At 43.2% G+C, this 22,032-nt stretch overlaps 1 protein-coding gene across 3 annotated transcripts in view; it reads left to right on the top strand.

Annotated features, from left to right (window-relative positions):
• The window catches only part of DOCK8 (dedicator of cytokinesis 8), a 222,503-nt gene that overhangs the window by 104,272 nt on the left and 96,199 nt on the right, over positions 1–22,032 (top strand). For all 3 annotated transcript variants that reach the window (XM_036090844.2, XM_036090845.2, XM_078061526.1), the window contains 2 exons: positions 2,360–2,453; positions 3,164–3,326. In XM_036090844.2, coding sequence (XP_035946737.1) covers positions 2,360–2,453; positions 3,164–3,326 — 257 coding nt within the window. The remainder of the gene's footprint in view (positions 1–2,359; positions 2,454–3,163; positions 3,327–22,032) is intronic.

Genomic DNA, 22,032 nt, shown 5'->3' with positions numbered 1-22,032 from the left:
TTCTTATCTGTACTTGGGAAATAAGACATACCTACCTCCCTAGCTACCTAGCTACCTAGCTACTTACCTTCCTAACTTCCTGGGCTATTAGATTAGAGCTCTTGCCCTTGAATCCTTGGCAGAGTACCTCTCCCATGTAGGCACCTGGAGAGTATTATTTATGCTTAGTCTTCTGGATCAAGACAAATGTGAAGACAATGAGGATAGGAAAAAGACAGAAAGATGCTGTCTCTTTCTTCAAATCTTTGAAGAAGGAAGTAACGTTATTCGTATTGTTCCAGAGAGTAAAATAAGCATTAGTGGATTTAAGTTACAGGGGGAGAAACTTTTGGCCTAGATTTGCACTGGTCACACAGGCTTCCTTAGAATGTAGTAGAAGGATTGTTGAGAGGCTGGGGGACAGTAAGTTGGGAGTGGTAGAGAAGGAATGTTTTTTTCTTGTAAAAGGCGTCTTTCATTCAGTAATCTGATCTAATTGCAGAGTTATGGTCAGTCTTTTGTTTCTTGTCCCTGCAATGTCCCTAGAAGCAAATTTTAATTGTCTGGCTTAGCCTGTGACAGACCAAATGGACAAATCAACCCACAGAATAGTAGCATTTATCAAGCACTTAGACCCAGAAGCACTCTTCTGAATGCCTTCAGTATTAAGTACACTCGTGTGTTCCTCGAAGTAATCCTTTGAGGTGGGGTCTATTACTATACTGTTTTACCAACAAAGAAACAAGCATAAAGAATGAAAGTCAGGATATAGAAGAACTACATAACATAATTGACAAGGCATATCAAGTTGCTGCACTGAAATCTCTATCCTGAAAAGAATGAGTGCACCTTCTTTTCAACTGTCCATGGAGCAGTCTTTTTATTTTATTTTATTTTATTTTATTTTATTTTATTTTACTTGCTTTCCTCACAATAAGTGTACTACGTAATCCCCATCAACCATTTCCCCCATCCCCCCACCCACCTCCCCTGGTAGCCATCCATTTGTTCTCTATAGTAAAGAGTCTATTTCTTGGTTTGCCTCTTTTCTTCCCCCTATATTTATTTGTCTTGTTTCTTAAATTCCACATATGAGTGAAATCATAGGGTATTTGTCCTTCTCTGACTGACATATTTTGCTTAGCATGATACTCTCTAGCTCTGTCTGTGTCATTGCAAATGGCAAGATTTCATTCTTTTTTATGGCTGAGTAATATTCTCTTGTATATATTCCATATTCCAATATTCCATTGTATACACACACACACATATATAGAACACATATTCTTTATCCATTCATCTTTTGATAGACACTTGAACTGCTTTGGGTATTACAAATAGTGCTGTTATAAACATAGGAGTGCATGTAGCCCTTTAAATTACTGTTTTTATATCCTTTGGGTAAATACCCAGTAGTTTGATTACTGGATCATAGGGTAGTTCTATTTTTAACTTTTTTGAGGAAACTCCCTACTGTTTTCCACAGTGGCTGCACCAGTTTGCATTCCTCCCAACAGTGCACGAGGATTCCTTTTTTTCCATATCCTTGTCAACACTTGTTGTTTCTGTGTTTTTGATTTTAGCCATTCTGACCAGTGTGAGGTGATATCTCATTGTGGTTTTGATTTGTATTTCCCTGATGATGAGTGATGTTGAGCATCTTTTCATATGTCCGTTGGCCATCTGGATGTCTTCTTTGGAAAAATGTCTATTCATGTCTTCTGCCCATTTTTTAATTAGACTATTTGTTTTTTGGGTGTTGAGTTTTATAAATTCTTTATGTATTCTGGATACTAACCCTTTATCAGACATGTCATTTGCAAAGATCTCCCATTCAGTATAGATTGTCTTTTAGTTTTGTTGATTGTTTCCCTCACTATGCACAAGCTTTTCATTTTGATGTAATCCCAATAGTTTGCTTTTGTTTCCCTTGGCTCAGGAGCGTATCTAGAAAGATGTTGCTACGGTCTGTGTCAGTGAAATTACTGCCTATGCTTTCTTCAGAGATTTTTATGGTTTCAAGTCTCACATTTAGGTCTTTAATCCATTTTGAGTTTATTTTTGTGGGTGGTGTAAGGAAGTGGTCCAGTTTCATTCTTTTGCATATAGCTGTCCAGTTTTCCCAGCACCTTTGTTGAAGATTTATTGACCATGTAATTGTGGGTTTATTACTGGGTTTTCTATTTCATTGATATATGTGTCTGGGAAGGAATATTTGACAAGAGGTTGAACTAAATTATTTCAGCATTGGCTATAATCCTTATTCCTATGAGAAGCGTGTTAGAATAAAACTTAAGGATCAAAGTCTTCCTGGAAATCATTGGCCCCCACCCCAGGAGCCATGGTGCATCAGCACTAACCGTGACTTCTCTTTTTGTAGGAGGGGGATCGCCTCAGTGATGAAGACTTATTCAAGTTTTTGGCTGACTACAAAAGATCTTCATCCTTACAGAGAAGAGTCAAGTCGATTCCAGGTGTGGATGGCTCATCTTTTCCTCTCTAGTTGTGCCAAAGCCGTTTATGAGTAGACACATTATTTGTCTAATGCTACAGTTTATAAAATAATGTTTGCTAAGTGAAATGTGGGATTTTGCCTCAGGAGGTAAGAGTCTGAATTGGTCTACTTTTTTGAAAACTCTGTTAATATTTCTGTTTCTATTAAAGGAGCATCATGCTTTAGATCTGGCTCCTCAGATAATCAGATAATTATTTGAACAGAGCAGCCTCTTTCATCAAATAAACTATTATATGGAACTTTTAGTATAAAAAGAAAAGTGAAAGTGAGATGCTTTGGTAGAAGATGAGATCATCTTCCTTATTACCAGCTTAAAAGGTCCTGAGGCACTTCTGCAGCACCCTGGGGTACCAGGGAACCCAGTTTGAAAACCACCAATAGTTACTAAACTATGTGCTATTATGGTGTGGTATTTTTGGAAGGAAGTTTAAAGATCCATTTTTATTCATTGTATGATTCCTTGCTCTTTGATTTCTAGAAACTAAATCTCAAAAGATATCAAAACATGATTTTTTTCCAACTAGAGGAAACTAGCTAGGAATTCCAAAAATCTTGCACTCCCACAACTCATCCTTTCTTTCATAAAAGAAATATGGTACAACAGTCTTTCTTGATTCCCATGTCACATGACAGCATCTTTACTGAAATAGTCCTGTTTTCCCTCTTTAGGCTTGCTGAGAATAGAAATTTCTCTAGCTCCAGAGATCATCAGTTGCTCTCTGACTCCGGAAATGCTGCCAGTGAAACCTTTTCCTGAAAACCGGACACGTCCACACAAAGAGATTTTGGAATTTCCAATCCGGGAAGTCTATGTCCCTCATACTGTGTATAGGTAAGAAACTAAGGCTCGTGGGAAACCATGGAACCCACATTTAGAGTTTTGTTTGGAGAATGCTCTCATTACCCTTCAATGATCTTCTTACTTCCTAAGTTTTGGGGAAAATGAAATACGATGTCTACATAACTATAGAAAATTGCTAGATCAATTTCTGAAAATGGTTTATCTAACTTTATTTAACCAGAATGTGTTACTTCAGTCATAGTTGGAATTTGGGATTGGATTGGACATATTCCTTCCAGAAATGAAATAATCTTCCTAGTCATAAGCTTGGTTTTCCTATGTGCAGAAAGATGTATTAGGGAAAGAGCAACGTGACCAAAAATGTTCTCTTTGTCTAAAAGAAAGATTTTTAGCTCAAGACCAGCTCTGTCCAATAACATTTATAGCAATGGTAGAAATCTTCATTATGTATGTTTCCCGATACAATAGCCACTCACCACATGTGGCTGTTCGGCATTTGAATTGTGGCTAGAGTAATGGAGGAATGGAAATTTTGATTTTATTTAACCTTTCTTGATTTTACTTTAAATTCAAGTAGCTACAAGTGGCTGGTGGCTACCATATTGGGCAGTGTGGAGCTGGACAGCAAAGGCCTAAGAGGTTAGGCTGCCTTGGTTTCTTGGAGGCCCTTCGCGGGGAGCTGGGAGGGAGCTGGTCCACATGTATCTGCCAAAGGCATTGCCTTATATTTTTTAGTTTTGATTTTGAGGAGATTTTTTATTTTTATTTATTTTTTAAAAGATTTTATTTATTTATTTATTTATTTATTTATTTATTTGAGAGAGAGAGCACGAGCAGGGTAGAGGGGGGAGAGGGAGAAGCAGACTCCCCGCTGGGCAGGGAGCCCGATGTGGGACTCTATCCTGGGATCCCGAGATCATGAACTGAGCTGAAGACAGATGCTCAACTGACTGAGCCACCCAGGCGCCCCTTGAGAAGATTTTTTAAATTGCAGAAAAAGAATGTTACAACAAGTACCTTTTCTCCACCATCCAGAAATGACGTTTGTTGTTTCTTATATTTTATACACGTACACATGTACATTCTTACTGGTTATATTGAAATCTCCTTTATCCCCCATCTTCAGTCATAGACTTTCACCTGACCTCCCAAACACCACAGTTATTATGAAGTTGGATGTTTCCTTTCTTCTATTTTCTCTGGTTTGAGACACACACACACATACACACATACGTGAGCCCTGAATGGTCTTATTTTTATATTCATTTAAAATGTACATAAATAGCTTTACACTCTATTTTACACTACACTTTTCATACAACGGTGTAATTTCATACAACGGTATAATCTTTTTTGGTTATTATTGTGGATTCAGGAATTCTCTTATTTCAATGGGTCATGTTCAGTTACAATCATTATCCTGTGTAATTACTCAGATTTTCACAAATTTAACCAAGTCCTTAACAGCTTGTGTTTTGGAAATATTAATATAGGTTCAGATAGCACTTTATCATTCTTTTTAACTGCTATATAGTATTCCTTTGTGTGAAGACACCATATTTTATTTATCCATTTCTTATTTTTCTATTGATAGACATTTATCAACGTGCCTAAAAGTGACATTGCTGGGTCACCAGGGATACGCATTTTCAGTTTTATTCATACTGCCCCTTTTTTCCAAAACTGTACCTGCTTGCAATCCTTCCAGCAGTGTGAGCTCATTCCCCCACATCCTCACTCATGCTTCCCAATATGATGTGTGTGTTTGTGGAACTGAAACGCAAAGAATGTCAGAACCCACCCAGTGCCCACCCCCACATCTCCAGATGCACAAAATTGAGTCCTGGAGAGGGTAAGAGAGTGGTTTGTTGAGGTCAAAAATTACAGAGAGACATACAAACAAGCATCCACTCAGTTAGAAATGGACCTTTTTCCTTCAGTACTAAAGTCCCTTCCAGTTATTTCTGGAATAACTTTTCTGAAGCAGCTTTTCATTGTCTTTTCTCATTCCTTAAATACAAACTCAGCCCCAGTCCCTCTCCCTCGATGAATTAAGTATTTCTGGGATAGTGGTTTCAGTTCCCCATTCCCAAGAGGGAGAGGAAGGCATGAAAATGTTTGCTTATGGATGCTGTGTTTGTATCTTTTTAGAAACCCTATCCTATAATTGGAAAAAGAAATGCTTCTGGCATTGTAATAAACTTGCATCAAATGAATTCTGTAGTTATTCAACTTCTCCTCGGCATTTAATCACCCCGGGGAGGCATTTACAACGCCTTCTACTCCTTGCTGCAAACATTATCCCTTAATTACATCACAGCAGGACTCAATGTATTAGTGCGCCGGATGATTCAGAGAGGTAGGAGTTCTAACGAGGACAAGTCCGAACAGATTCCTCTGAACCTGACTTGGCATCCTGAGAAATGGACCCACAGGTGCACAGTGAATGTTCTTTAGCTCTGTTGTACACTCCAGACACGCCAAGGCCAGCCTACTGGAAACCAGGCCTTTAAGTTTACCTTCAGCGCCTTCTCTTGGCTCCTAGGCCACCATATTTTATAGCTTCAGTAAGCAAGGAGACTTACAGTGAACTTGGCTCAGAACCTCACTATGGGAAAATGTCAAGGAATTTGGAGAGCTTATTGTCTACCTCTTGTGCTCTTGTTAAATGTTTCATATTTCTGCAGCCGTCCCCACATGCTTTATCGTGGTTTTGATTAGTTTGGTCTTAAGAGCAACCCAGCCCTGGATGAATCTTCCCCTTTCCCCATACCTCCAGTACCATTTCACAAAACAGAAATGGAAGACTTGGGTCAGATCTGAACCCTGGGTCAGATCGGTGAGCTGACTGTTGGCCTTTGCTGACCTAGTCTGCTCATCTCTGCCCCAATCCACCCCCCTTTTGTGCCTTCTCATCTCCTTATACCTCAAGAAACCGGTAACCTTGTGGCTTTTCCATCCCCTTCCCCTCTGATCAAAGTCTCTTTTCAAGCAGAGGTGTCTAAATCTCCTTACATTGTGGTATCAATAGTGGGTATGCCCTGAAGTCTTCTCTGTCCCACAAGTCTTACCATTTCAGCAGGGGCAGCAGTTCCTTTTTCTTTTAGAAAAGTTTTCCTTTGACTTCGTTGAATTCTGGACACCATGCTAAGGGTTTGGCCTGCAGGTAGCTCTCCCTGTTGACATTGCTATTTCCGTGTCTCTGATCCTGGTCACAGCTGCATCTCTTTAACAAAATCCAGGGAATGAAAATTAAGATTTACAGAGCTGGTAAATTCAGGCATAATTCTTTGTTTTATAGAGGGTCCACCTCCTGAATTTGAAATACGGCTTGACTTAGAGAAATTTGATTTGCCTGGAACTTGTGGGGAGTGCATCTCGTGGGTCAAGCAAGGAATGCCTGCAGTGACAAACCCAGGATTTGAATTTCGAATTTATGTAATTTTCACCCGACCTGCAGAGCTCTCTCGGTGGGGGGAACTTTTACATGGATCCAGTGGCAGATGTTTTCTGGCCTTGAACGTGAATAGTGCCCAGAGTCACACATTACAGGATATTAATATGGGTGAGGCTTCAATTTACCACGGTGTGAGTAGAACTCAGTAGAACTTATTTTTACATCTCTCACAGAGACTCAGATAAAATGGGGTTAGGATGGGCTGACATTGACTTCCTGTCCTCAGTGCCCCTCATCCCTCTGACCTCTGTCGGTCACCGCCTTGTGGTGTGTGAATACCGTTCACACTGCCTTCTCTGGGGAGTCCTCCTTGGTGCCTCTGCCTTCCTCGGAGTGCTTTAAGGAATCCTCTAGATCAGCTATGGGAGCCCTGCTGCGGGCTCCAGAAATACCCGTGTGAGCCACCGCGGGGCGGTCCCTTGTAAAACAGACGCACGCTTTGAGGGAAGAGGTGAATTTCTAGAGCAGGATAGTGCTGTTCCCAGGAGTGGCTAGCATCTCCCAAACCAGGGGCTTTGGCCGTCCGCGTGCCCCGTGCAACCTGTGGGGGTAGCGGCGTGGAGTCGGACGAGCGGCCCCTGATACACGCCCAGCCCAGACCCCTGGCGAAGTCGCAAGCAGGACAGCGATTCTGAAAGCAGAGCAGAACAGCTGGGAAAATGAGGTTGATAAACAGGATTATCCACATCTGACGTTGGCCCCCTTTCTCCACGGCCAGATGAAGAAAACACTAGTTGTGAGCCCAGCAACACGTTTGAGCCCACTCCTGGCTCCTGGCCCAGGGGGCCCAGCAGCTGGTGTTGGGGACACCAGCTGCTGCCTTCCGGTGGGGGCAGGGGTGGGGGGAGGAATAGCAGGGCTGCCGCCAAGGCCCAGCCTGACCTCTTGGGGCACCTGGTCCTGCGGCTGCCACGGGGGTGTGTGCGGAGATCACAGGCGCTGAGCTTGTAATGAGCTTGTTAACCTCCTTGCCGTCCCTTTAGCTGGCGATTATATCAGAGAAAGGCCCATAAAGTGCGTTTTCATCTCTTATCCCAGCCCCCAAAAGGCTCTGAGGCCTTTTTATCCAATTAGCAGGCTTGCTGTGGAGGACCGAGCTTGCTGAGAACAAGTATATCAGTTAGAACATGATTTCTTTGATGGATAATGAGCTGTTTTCAGGCCGCCTCCTATTTAGCAGAACATTCTCAGACCAGCAGTCTGCATTCCCAAAGCTCACCTAGTGCCTGGTTTAACAGGGAGGTGCCTCCCATACCACAGAGGGGAGCGGGCTGTTGAAAACTGTCAGACCTGCAGCCTACACAGGTAAAAAGAATGGCGTAGGATAAATGTGCGAGCTAATCCTGAACGGATGTCTGAAAGTTGAAATTTTGTGAATAGGCTCTATAAGGAAAGGAATGAACCAGAAATAATTCTGGGTGAGGTGGTTAGGGAGGAGCCGGGGCATGCAGAGTAGAAGATGACCTTGAAAGAGACTTCTCTTTGGTCCATGGAAATGGACTCCCATTCTGAACTCAGCTAGCTGTATGTCCAGACTGGATCTTTTTGGTGCTGTGTGTTGGGGCCAAGGGGTATCTCAGAGGCCACTGTGGAGAATTATATTAAAAAAAAAAGTACAACTGTCCAGCCCCACCTGGAGACCCCCTGGAGAGAGGGCTCTGCAACTCCATCCACCTGACTTGGGAAGCAGTCCCAGCTTCTGCTGGAATAGCAGCTGAGGTGAAATTTGGAAAGACCAAGTGCTGGAGCAGGAAATCGCGCCACATGAGGACAGTGTTGTTGTTGTTGTTTTATAGCACAGTATGCTCAGATGCTGTGAGTACTCCAACATGACTGCTAATTAACAATCGGTGCTTTCTGATGTGATTGGCCCGGGTGTAAATCACCATCAAACAATACCTTAAATAGCTATCAAAATAATAATTTTATGTGTTTCTCGAGTTGTTTGAATTTTATTTATCTTGGAACACATAGGCTATTCTGGCGGTTTATCTAAATTATTAAAGTACGAAAATGCAGAGTGAGAATTCTCTCTCCCTCTGCTGACTTCTAGTCATCCAACTTCTTCCTTGGGCACAGCCTTTTAAATATATGTACATATACATCTATTTGATTTTATTCACGTATTTATTCCACAAATATTGAGTGCTTACAGTGTGCCAGGCCCTTTTCTTTCTTTTTTTTTTTTTAAAGATTTTATTTATTTATTTGACAGAGACAGAGACAGCGAGAGAGGGAACACAAGAAGGGGGAGTGGGAGAGGGAGAAGCAGGCTTCCTGCTGAGCGGGGAGCCCGATGCGGGGCTCGATCCCAGGACCCCAAGATCATGACCTGAGCCGAAGGCAGACGCTTAACCGACTGAGCCACCCAGGCACCCCAACCAGGCCCTTTTCTAAACACTAGAGAACTACTAGTGAACAAAGTAGATGAAAATCATGTAAATCCCACAGTTCTATTTTTGACCCTTGGAAACAACCATTTTTATCAATGTGTATCCTTCCAGAGATAGATGATGTCTGTACAAGCCAGGATAGCTCTGGTATTTTTCCTTTCACAATGCAAGTATAGCAAAATCTCCACACTGTTCTGTATCTTGATTTCTCATCGAATACTGGGTTTTGGAGAGGACTTCTGGATGAGTACATAAAATTGCCTCTTTTACAGCTGCACTGAATCTCATTTAGATGCATCATGATTTACTTAACCCATGATAACAAGCATCCAAGATGTTGCCAATCTTTTGTAACAAATGATGTTACAATGAAAAAAGATCTTATTTTTCACACCTGTGCAAGCATGTTTATTGGATACATTTCGGCTTTTCACCCTTTAAAGGGATGTTGAAAGAACTCTGCCTTATAAGGCGACCCTAAAACCCAAGTTGTTCGTTTTACTAGCCTTAGAAAGCAGTTGCTTGTGGAAGACAAACCTTATTATAAACAAACATTTTATTTGGAATGACAGTGCAACACAGGCAAAAGTGAAGTGAATTCCTAGTGCCTGACTTGTCCAGATACTTCAGTCCTCGTACTTGACTTCGCTGTAGCAAGTTGGGCTCAGTAATAAATCCGGAACATCATCCCATTTCCTGATGCCTTACTCCAAAATTCAGTTGTCCTCCTCCTTTTCAGAATTAAAGAGATCAGGAGGGAGCCTGTGATCTAACATGACTTAGCAATTGCAGGCTTTGCCCAGCCAGCCTTCCAGTACAACGTTCAGCCACTTGAGGGCACAATTTGCTCACTTTCTAGGTGCCCACACAACTAGTTATTTTTCTATTACAAAGCAGATGGCGTTGTGATTTATTAAAGGAAAACATACACTTTATTTTTTTGCCCTTGAAGCTCAGGATGGAGAAAAACTGAAAAGTATTCCAGTGTCCCGAGAGATTACTATTGTCTTTTTTTTTGCAAAGACATGTATCTAACCTGTCACCTTCTGCCTTCTTTCATTAAGCCATGACCTTAGAAAGCGGACACTTCTCAAAGCCCTGTGTTGTACATCTGAAACTAATGTAACGTAGCGTGGCAACTATACTGAAATTAAAAATTTGTTCAAGGAAGGATGCGAGGCAGTAGTGAAACGTCATGGAGGTTGTATATACGGTAATGTCCCTGATTCCACAAGTCACAGCCCCACATTGATCTCTGTTTTTTTTTTAAAGATTTTATTTATTTATTCATGAGAGACAGAGAGAGAGAGGCAGAGGGAGAAGCAGGCTCCCAAGGAACAGGGAGCCCGATGCGGGACTCGATCCCAGGACCCTGAGATCATGACCTGAGCCGAAGGCAGATGCTTAACCATCTGAGCCACCCAGGCGCCCTGATCTCTGTTTTAAGACTCATTCCCTTTGAGTGCACCATGCGTAAGTGTGACTGTCCTCATGAAAGACCCTGCACTGTCCACTGAACGATGGTGTCATTTTTCCCGTGGATCCTTTATCCAGCACTCAGCAGGCAGGTTCCTGCAGCATCCTGTTTGGACATGGGTGGGGAGCATAAGGTTGATGAGGCAGAAGCACCGGGGAAACGGTGATGAAAATAAAGCAGACCTGGGCCTGCGTTTGATTATGACGATGAACAGCCTGCCTGTCTTAAGAGGAACCTCCTAAAATTCAGAAAGCCTTCTTTGATTTTGAGACTTTTGTTTGTCTTTTTAATTATCATTTTAAAATCTGTTCTTTGAAGTGGCTTGTCTTCTGATGAGATATCCTTCCGGGGGGAATTCTTCTCTCTTACTTCCCGTGCCGTGCTGGGGGTGGGGGGTGGGGGGGAACAGCTTCTCTCCTTTTTAGCTTTTTCATGCTCAGATCTGACATTCTCGTGTGCTGTATAGATGATCCGGAGGTGAGCATTCACCCAAACTCTTCTCGTGACATGCTTGGCCACCTTTAAAGCAGAGGTATTTTAACAGCTCTCAGTCATGATGGATGTCCTGTGGTTTCAAGGCCTTGGACCCAGTGCCCTTGACCCTTCTCAGTAGAAGTACAATGCCCCGGGGCCAGATGTTCGAGGCTGCATCAGGGTCTTCCTAGGGGACAAAGTGGGTAAGGGTTGGGGCAGGGCAGGCGGGCCCTGCAGCACAAAGTAAAATAGCCTTTATTATTTTAAATGTTGCTGCATTAAATTCAACTATTTATTGATAGTTAAGTAGTAGGGAAGGATTGAGTTTTACAGGGTAATAAGGTAATTTTTAAAAATGCTCATCAGTCAGATTTTGTGTATCTTTTATAATTAAAAAATGAATTTCATTTATCTGCAAGCCTAAATACCAAAAGGGTTATAAAACTAAAAATGTGCCTATTTCACCTCATTTGTTCTATGTTCTTTGATGGCCTTCAAAAGGTAAACTGGGGGTTGGGGGGCTCCTGGTGGCTCAGTCAGTTAAGCATCTGCCTTCAGTTCAGGTCATTCCCCCAGGGTCCTGGGATCGAGCCCCGCATCGGGCTCTGTGCTCAGTGGAGAGCCTGCTTCTGCCTCTGCCTGTCACTCCCCCTGCCTGTGTGAAATGTGAAACGCTCTATAATGACACATATTAATTGTTGCTATTTGTGTCACGTGTATGCTGTGAATCTCTGACCTGGTCGTAAACTCCTTCAGGGTAGCAGAGACTCATAAGTTTCTCCCTTCACGACCTAAAACCGTTTTGCACATGGTGGAGTGCATCAGTAAATGCTCTTGGTATTGGCATGTTGCAGGGGGGCTGGGGGGGGAGGGGGCGTGGGGGATGAGGCAGATTGACTTTTAGCTGATTTGCTGGTGTTTTGCTCCGGCAGGGGTTTGGTGGGACCGGGGCGCGGGCTGCACCCCTTATGTCTCTAGCATCCTGCTGTGCTGATGATCTCCTCTACAAGGCCCTGGTGGAGCCAGGGTGACGGCCCCAGTTTGCCTTGTATGGTCTGTCTCCGACCGAGAGTAAACTCTAAGCAGGTAGCTGGGGAGGGCACTACCCTCATATGAAGATCTTGATGTGATCTTGTCATCAGGGATTGGACTGGATCTGCAGCAATCAGTCTTTCTGTAGTCTTGTTTCAGAAATGTAGCCCTGGTCTTGTGCAGGTCAGGAGGGCAGATAGTCATAGTCGGTGACCGCCTTCCATATCATCACGGCTGGAAAAGAGGCCCTATTTCTCTCATGCCCCTGTAGGGGGCACCTTTCTCACCAATCATCAAGAATAGAAGATGATTGGGCGCCTGGGTGGCTCAGTTGGTTAAGTGACTGCCTTCGGCTCAGGTCATGATCCTGGAGTCCCAGGATCGAGTCCCGCATCGGGCTCCCTGCTCGGCAGGGAGTCTGCTTCTCCCTCTGACCCTCCCCCCTCTCATGTTCTCTCTATCTCATTCTCTCTCAAATGAATAAATAAAAAATCTTTAAAAAAAAAAAAGAATAGAAGCTGATTGTCTGCAGTTACGTTATTTTTTTAAAAAGACTTTATTTACTTACTTATTTGAGAGAGAGCGCACAAGAGAGCACGAGCAGGGTGAGGGGCAGAGGGAGAGGGAGAAGCAGGCTCCCCACTGAGCAGGGAGCCCGATGCGGGGCTCCATCCCAGGACCCTGAGGTCATGACCTGAGCTGAAGGCAGATGCTTAACAGACTGAGCCACCCAGGCGCTTCTGCAGTTCTTTTAAATGCCATGAAGCTGTCATCAAAACTGCCCATTGGTACATCATGTAACTTTTTGATAGTCACATTATTTTCTTCACTGTTTCCTTTCCCTCGTCCTAGAATTCAGGCCAGGCTCCGTTTGATGAGTTAGATTCTGTGCGGATGAAGTAGACCCTGTTAGTTTATAGGCAGAGCCACATTCCCTGAATTGGTATGGACAAAGTAGAATAGGTAGGGAGCCTGTGAAGGGTAGAAAGTTCTCCTCGTTACGTCCAGGGTCTGTTTACTCACGGGGACAGGATGGTGGCAATGATTTCCGGTAGAGCTGTTCTGACCGCCGTTTCTGGCCAGCTCTCTAGCGAGAGCCAGTGTCCGGCAAACCGTGCATTTTTTGCACTGTACCCATGTAGCACTTTCCCTCTGAGGCTCAGGATCTGTCCAGAAATTTAGCATGTGCTTAATACCTGATTCGATATGCATGTCTGCACCTCCCAGCAGCTCCGGTGCTTGTTTGGTGAATACTGGGTGTGTGATCGTTTGCACGAGGACACGGAGGAAGACACCTGCGGTGGGAGTGGTGCTTGATGTTACTAAATGTGAACCCCAATGCGGGCCCCGACCAGAGGCTGCTGGGTGACTCCAGACACATAGCTCTGAAGGTGCCAGCTCCCGAGTTGCTGAGACCCTGGGCAATAGGCCCGAGAGCCTAAGTGCTCCCCCGAGGTAGCTGATGTTTCCAGGAACTGTGGGACGTGATGTGAGCCCAGAATCGCTGTATTGTTGAGCAAGACCCCATCACGACAGCCTTACTGGGAGCAGGACACAAGAGCTGCTTCCTTCAACGGGTCTCTAATGTCCTCTCCCAGAGTCGCTTTGAAACTCACCCGAACCCTGGCATAAAAATCCAGCCAACAACCTGCCAACTCCGTGTGTCTCTAGGGCAAGAAGAAGCAGAGCCCATGACAATGACTGTGACTCAGCCCTCCGAAGGGTCTGGGGATGAGCACAGCCTCCATGGATGTGTCATACTGGTGTGAGCTTGGGGAGTGAGAACTGGTCCCTGTCTTCCCTCCTCACCCTCTGTCATGGAACACCATACCTGTCCTTTGAAAGCCTTGCACACCTAGCAGTACTTGTCCCCTTTGAATAATGTTGATGCATTCACCTATCCAGTAGTTGCGGGCCTCTACTGCATGCCAGGCATTATGCTTGGCATTGAAAGAGACCAGGAGTGACTCATCTCTTTGGAGGCACAGCGCAGTCTCTTAAGAGACACCAGAACCACCTACAAGTGTGCCGATCTGCTGAAAGACGTGCATGAAGTTCTGTCCTACAGCCCCCTTGAGATCTTTGCAAGTTCTCCTGCCTCCAAAACCCAGAGAAGCCTTCTCTCCCCAAGTCCCCAGAGCAGGCAGATGTTTATAGAGGGAGGTGGGGGCATCTGGACAATTTATGTCTTAGTAGACTTGCTGTTTCTCCCAATTCCAATACTTTTTCCCCAACCCAAACCAAGGCATCTGACAATATTAAAACCGTCAGGAATGATGCAGCATTCTAATGAATAGTATTGACTTATTCATTGGCTGGTTTTTTTTTTTTTTTTTGAATGGGTGGGGGACAAATACAGTGTCTGCCCCAAAGGAAAAAAAGAGTCAGTTTCAGCAACAGCGGAGATTGGAAATTTTCTGGTATGTGTATGTGTTTTTGTCACCTGGCAGATTTGTTTTAGGAAACTACTTGCAAAGCCTGGAAAAAATGTGCTCCCTCTGTTCCTTAAAAGGGCGAACAGGTTGGTTCATGTTCGTCATCCATGTGATAATTCTGTCTGGTGGTCTTTTAAAAAATGCAGCCCGGTCCCGATTTGGCATCTAGACAGTGTCTTTAAACTTGAATTTTAAGTCTTTTACAAAGCCAAATATTACTAAAATGTTTGTTCTGTTTTTACTTGGGGGAAGCTAGTCTTAAAATTTTGCTCGTTTAGGAGAGAAGGAAAGATGTTTGTGGCTGGTACTTCTTAGCATTCTTCTTACCTTTTATCTGACCTGTCACAGCCTCTGAAGAGACATTAATTAATTCAGTTAATGGAATCAGAGCTAGAACCAAAGAAAAATTACTTATTACTTATGTTTTTAGTAATTCTCAAGTTTTTAAGCTTAGTTAGAGATTGGATTGATGCCAAAGAGGCTCTTTTGATACTAAGAACTTTATCGTATAGGTTGTCATTATATTATACTCCTTAGGCCAGGAGAATAACTCTGAGATCCAGTTAAGAGGCAGAAATTTTACCAGGTAAAGCATTTCCTAAAGGAATCACATGTTTAAATATCAGTGAATACCCGACCTATGCTTTTTAAAAACATAGACACCTGTGTTAGTTATCTGTTGCTATATAATGAAAACTTTACAGCATAAAACAACAAACAGTTGTTATCTCCCGGTCTCTGTGGTTTATCCAGGTGTGGTTTAGCTGGCTGCCACTGACTCAGGGCTCTCAAAGCCACAGTTAAATGGCAGCCACAGCTGTGATCACCGCAAGGGTCAACTAGGGGAGGGGTCACTTCCAAGCTCACTCACGTGGCTGTTGACAGGATTCAGTTCCCCTTGGATTATAAGGGCTTTCGTTTGTCCTTAGCTGTTGGCAAGAGCCCTCCGTAAATTTATTTAAATCTTTTTATTGTTATGTTAGTCACCATACATTACATCGTTAGTTTTAGATGTAGTGTTCCACGATTCATTGTTTGCGTATAACACCCAGTGCTCCATGCAGAACGTGCCCTCCTTAGTACCCATCACCAGGCTAACCCATCCTCCCCCCCTCCCCTCTAGAACCCTCAGTTTGTTTTTCAGAGTCCATCGTCTCTCATGGTTCATCTCCCCCTCCGATTTCCCCCCCTTCATTTTTCCCTTCCTGCTATCTTTTTTTTTTTTTTTAACATATAATGTGTTATTTGTTTCAGAGGTACAGATCTGTGATTCAACAGTCTTACTCAATTCACAGCGCTCACCATAGCACATACCCTCCCCAATGTCTGTCACCCAGCCACCCCATCCCTCCCACCCCCCCCCACTCCAGCAACCCTTAGTTTGTTTCCTGAGATTAAGAATTCCTCATACCAGTGAGGTCATATGATACATGTCTTTCTCTGATTGACTTATTTTGCTCAGCATAATACCCTCCAGTTCTATCCACGTCCTTGCAAATGGCAAGATTTCATTCCTTTTGATGGCTGTATAATATTCCATTGTATATATATATATATACCACATCTTTTTTTTTTTAAGTAATCTCTAATATACCACATCTTCTTTATCCATTCATCTGTCGATGGACATCTTGAAGAGCCCTCGGTAAGTTTTTGCTGTATTTGTCTGTCCATGGGGTAGCTCCCAACATGGCAACTGGCTCCTTCAGAATAAGCAAGAGGGTGTGTGTGTAAGCAAGATAGAAGCCAGAGTCTCTATGTAAACCTTCAGAGTGACATCTGCTGTATTCTGTTGGTTAGAAACAAGTCACTGGTTCCAGCCCACATGCCAGGGGAGGGGATTTCACAGAGCAAGAATACCAAGAGGCAGGGTTACTGGGAGCCATGTTGAAAGCTGCTACCACAGTTCTAACCAAACTACAAAAGTTGGGGTGGAAGATGTAGCTGAGAAGGGTGAGTTTTGCAGGATGTCTGAAATGTATACTGCTAAACTGGTCTGTTCCAATCCTGCCCATGTAGATAAAATGTATTCTTATTAAATGTTTTCTAGTCACCATGAAAGAAAGAAAGAAGGAAAGAGAAAGAAGAAAGAAACCAACCAGTGACAATAGGGTTGTAATACACCAACTGGGAGCTTGATCTATTCAACAAATTTCTGAGCCCTCCCTATATGGGAGTCACAAAGACCATCCAAACAACAGACCTTAAAACCACACCATAGGTTCCATGGGGGTAGCTGGGAGTTAGAAGAGATGTGGTTAGCCAGTGAATGTTTTGACTATTTTGTCAGTGTCAAGTTTAAGAAAGTTTTAGGGAAAAAATTGTGGAATAAAAAAATTTGGATTTGAGACCTTCCCACCTTTCCATGTTTTCTCACTCTCCTTGATGTGCTAAGTATCCAGATCTTCCCCAGAGCAGTGCCTCATGATTAATAATTACCCCATCTTCCTGTCTGTCTCCTTTCTCCACTCACACTGACAGTCCAAATCCAACCTCTTTGTAAGGAGGAAAGAAACCAAGAAAACTAATTCACACTAAGGTGGGAGTGGATGATATTTAAACCTCTTAATACTTGAAATCTGCTAAGTGGTGTTTCAAAAAAATATTTGGTAACATGGATATCTTAATTGGTAAAATTTCAATGAGCTCAACAAAGTATGGTCTAAAAAAAAAGTTGCAAGCAAGGTGGGAGAGAGATTTACTCTTTTCCTAAAGCAGTCCATTTTCCTCAGCAGGTCTCAGATGCTTATGTATTTGTGATTCTTCTCAATGGGAATCTGATCCAGATAAGATAAGACTTAAGATTATAAACATCCCAGCTTTCCCTTTGGGTCTTGTGCTGTTGAAAACTAGTAGACTTTTCTTAAACAGGTAAGCGGGTTTTAAGGAGAGCTCACATTGGGGCACCTGGGTGGCTCAGTGAGTTAAGTGGCTGCCTTTGGCTCATTCAGGTCATGATCCAGGAGTCCCACATCGGCTCCCTGCTCAGTGCTCCTTTCTCAAATAAATAAATAAGTAAATAAATAAATAATCTTTTTAAAGAAAGGAGAGCTCACGTGCATTGATGTGTTTCTAAAAGGTGGTATTATCTTTGCCCCAACTTGAAGTCCTGCTTTATTTAACAGGAGTGCTGGTTTTCCAGACTCTCACTTAAGACGAACTTTTCTCTCTCATAAAAAGAAGGGATAGGATTGATGTAATAGAAAAGGTGCAGTGTAAGAGCTGTGAGTATTTTGTTCATGTTCAAAGACAGTGTTCTATGTAAAGACACTGTATGTGGTGTTCACACTGTCATTCATCAGTTGAGAAAGCAAGGACATCCAACTCGCCCCACCCCCAATCATTAAAAGTGGTATAATAAGAGTTATGAGAGTTTACTGTTGTTTTGCTTTTTCTCTCTCTCTTATTTGATTTCTGGTTTTGAGTGCATTTTTTTTTAGACCTAACAGGACTGTAGAGAGAGACTATTGGGTCATTTATTGCAGTTTCTAAACAATTTGGTAACATTTTGTCTCTGCTTCTTAACTGCATTTGCTGTTTGTGGGGGTGGCGGGGAGAGGTCCCCAAAGTTCAGAGTACAGTAGCAGCATTTATCCAAAACATTGCAGCCTGCCAGCAGAGCACAGAGGTTACCGAGGGGCCAACTGCTGCTTGTGATAGCATCCGCAGGCCTCCTTCTAATCTTGTGCTTTTTCCCAGGGCGGACAGCCTCGGGGGGGCGCGCTCTGCCTGGTGCCCTGGGACAGTCACAGTCCTTTCCTCTTGCTCTGATTTCTGAAGCTGGAACGTGCTCTTCACCCTACACGTGAGGGTTTCTCCTTCCACTGTTCACGGATTCCTTTGTGAATTTGTGCTTTGATCTAACCGAAGTATTAGAAACGGGAACAACCACAAATAATGGCATGAGACCCATAGAATGACAAGACGGGACATGGAAAATGCCTTATTTATATGCATTTGTTTATAAATCTCATTCTACAAATTATCTGAGGCAGCTTATGGAGACTGTATAACAAGTATAAAATTTCTGGGTGAGAGGAGATAAGGGGAGGGAAGTCAGTCTGAATCTGGGTAAGGTTAATAATAGAAAATATCTTAATGTCCTTGACAGTTCTTTAAAAAGTTAGCTGCACGTGTGACCTTGAGCTTCCTAGCGCCAAGCAAAAAAAAAAAAGGAAGAAAGAAAGAAAAAAGAAACACAGTGAACTCTAGGATTCATATGCCTGCCAAATTAAAAACAGACCAGTTCTCATGGATCAGTGCTGCTCAAACTTGAATGTGCATTTGAATCACTTGGGGTGTTGTTAAAATGCAGGTTCTGATTCAGCAGGTCTGTGATTCATCCTAAGTGGCTCCCGGGTGGTGCTGAAGCTGACCCTGCTCCTCCCCAGACATTCTTTAAGTTGCAAAGCCTTAGCTCCCTCATAAGCATGTCTTTACAAAGCATGCTCCCACTTAAAATATTAGGTTTGCAGGTTTCCTGGGTAATTCTAGAATATATCAAATATTGAGCTCTAAGTTTTCTAACTTCAATTTGCTCTTGATGTATTTAAAATGTCAAACCCTCTGTCTAATACTGAGGGACACTCTCATCTTTGAAGTTAACTATGTTATTTCAAACCTCTTAAAAAAGCTATACTGGGGCGCCTGGGTGGTTCAGTTGGTTAAGCGGCTGCCTTTGGCTCAAGTCATGATCCCAGAGTCCTGGGATCGAGTCCCGTGTTGGGCTCCCTGCTCAGCGGGGAGCCTGCTTCTCCTTCTGCCCCTTACCCAGCTTGTGCTCTCTCTCTCAAATAAATAAAATCTTTAAAAAAAAAAAAAGCACCGTACAATTTGGGCGAACATCCTTTTGCCCTTGTAAGTAATATAATAAAAGATCACATTATAATAAAGTTCTGGAGAGTCTGTGGACCAAAGAGACAGTTGTTATTAGAATTAGCAATGGTTATGTCCCCTGGGTCTAACATCGGGCCACCTGGATCTGAATTCCACTGTGCCATTTGCTAGCTGTGTTACCTTGTGCAAGTTATGCATTTTCTTTGTGCCTCTGTTTTATCATCTGCCAAGTGAAGCTAATCATAGTACCCGTCATAGGTGGCTAGAAGAGTGCCTGCACACAGTAAGAATTCAATAATGTTCGCCATTTTTAAAAAAGATTTATTTATTTTAAAGACAGAGAGAGAGAGCATGGGGGAGAGGGGCAGAGGGAGAGGGAGAGAAAATCCCAAGCAGATTCCCCGCTGAGCACAGAGCCCAACGCAGGGCTCAATCCCACGATCCTGAGATCATGACCTGAGCAGAAATCAAGATTCAGAGGCTCAATCAACGGAGCCACCCAGGAGCCCCAATAATGTTAGCTATTTTTATTATTACATTTAAAATATATTTTCTTGGCACTGAAATGTGAATGATAATTAAAACCACCTCCTCAGCGGCTCATCTTGCATAAGTAACTTTAAAAGAATGTATCTAGATTTGCAGTTTTCTTTGGAATGCCTGAGTAAAAGACAGACAACTTTAGATCACTGGTATTAACAGGCTTTTGAATTTTGTTCTGTTTGAATCAAAGTCAGTTGCTAACAAAGTACTAAAAGCTGTTAGAGCCCCCAACCTCTTCCCATAGTTTTCGAATGAGGGCATCTCATTCACGCACATGATTTTGCAGCATTTCAGCACTTCAGCACACAGTTCATCAATTCTCTGGCTCTGTCTTTGCAGAAAGGGCTAGAAAGGAAGAGTTTATTTAAACACAAGAAAAGGAAAAGAAACACTTTTGAAATTACCAAAATAGGTTGAGCGTGGAGAGAAAAGTGGAGAGCTTTTTATACGGAAAGCTGTTTCAGTATGTTGTATCAGGAGAGCTAGGTACTAATTTACTAGCCCATCTACTTCAGTTCAGTGTTAAACCGACACTTGTGTCTCAAGCTTTAGGAACATTAATAAAATAGCAAAACTCCTCCTAGCCCATATCCATAGCCAAGATCCTTTTAAGGTCTCCCTAAACCTGAAGCACCTGACCACATGTCATTTAAAACATACTGAGATGCACCTACTTCCCCATTTGCTATATATACTTTATGTATAATTATATATAACAGTCTGCAAAGTGGGGGAAAATTTTTTTCACCTATAGGTTAAAGTCAGTAGAGTTGCCATTGACGAATTGACAGTGTCCTATGTGGTAAGCATTTAATTTAAAATCACAGGGTTAGGACACCTGGGTGGCTCAGTCGGTTAAGTGGCTGCCTTCAGCCTGGGTCATGATCCCAGGGTCCTGGGATCGAGTCCCACATCGGGCTTCTTGCTCAGCAGGGAGCCTGCCTCTCTCTCTCTCTCCCTCTGCTTGTGCTCTCTCTGTCAAATAAATAAAATCTTAAAAAAAAAAAAAAAGACTTTAAAAAAAATAAAATAAAATCACAGGGCGCCTGGCTGGCTCAGTCAGAAGAGCATGTGACTCTTGATCTCAGGGTCCTGAGTGGACCTACACCTTGGGTGTAGAGATTACTTAAATAAACTTTAAAAAAAAATAAAATCATTAATGGTGATATTGAAGTTTTATTTTCATATTTTGGAGCTAATAATGTTGGAGGCCTCAGACATTTTTGCGACATCCTAAGATGTTCCTAGATCTGAGGCTCTGTGCCTGTCATCCTGAGGGCAAAGTGGCCCTGCCCACAAGCCAGCCCCAGGTCTTGGCGGGAAATCCTGATCCCTGCACACGTGGAAGGAAATGGGTGCCTGCAGGAACTGGAAGAGCGTTCCCTCATCAAGGGCATTTGGTCATTAGCTGAGAGGCTGGGGGGAAAGGTGTCCCAGAGAGAGAGACACAGAGAAAGGAAGAAAGTGAGGGGGAGCTTAAAAAAAAAAAGGCAGACACACAGATTGAAGACAGAGACAAACATTGAAAGACGGACTTGATGATATGGGGAAATAAAATGGGGATATATATATATATATATATATATATATATGGACCAGCTCCTCGGGGAGCGTGGACTCCGGGACTGAGGCCTCCCAGCCCCGCCCCCTGTTGGCGCCTGCGCGCTGAAGCCACTCCGCGGTCTGGCGCCCGCCTGATGGGACGCTCATCCTCGGTGACGTCAGCCTTGGCAGCTGACGAGGCGCTTCTCGGGGATCACTGCGTGGGAGACGGCCTCCAACCTTTTTCTTACAGGTGACGTCCACCTTACCCTGGCAGAGCATTTTGTAGTTTTATAAAGGACGTTTCTACCCCTTGTCTCATTTGGTAGGGACCGCAGGTTGCGGGTCTCCATGCAAGCCCATCTTCCTGGCAGAAAAGCAGCTTCAGTTTCGGGCGTTATTGATCTTCAAGAGACGGTGGAGACAGCTCCAATCACAAAATCAGCAATTAAAATTTTTTTCTTTTTACAAATTTTTTAAAGATTTTATTTATTTATTAGAGAGCGCACGAGCAGGGGGGAGGGGCAGAGGGAGAGAGAGAGGCAGA

This window comes from Halichoerus grypus, chromosome 14, assembly GCF_964656455.1.
Source record: "Halichoerus grypus chromosome 14, mHalGry1.hap1.1, whole genome shotgun sequence".
Taxonomy (NCBI): Eukaryota; Metazoa; Chordata; class Mammalia; order Carnivora; family Phocidae; genus Halichoerus; species Halichoerus grypus.
This window is presented reverse-complemented; position numbering and strand designations above follow the sequence as displayed.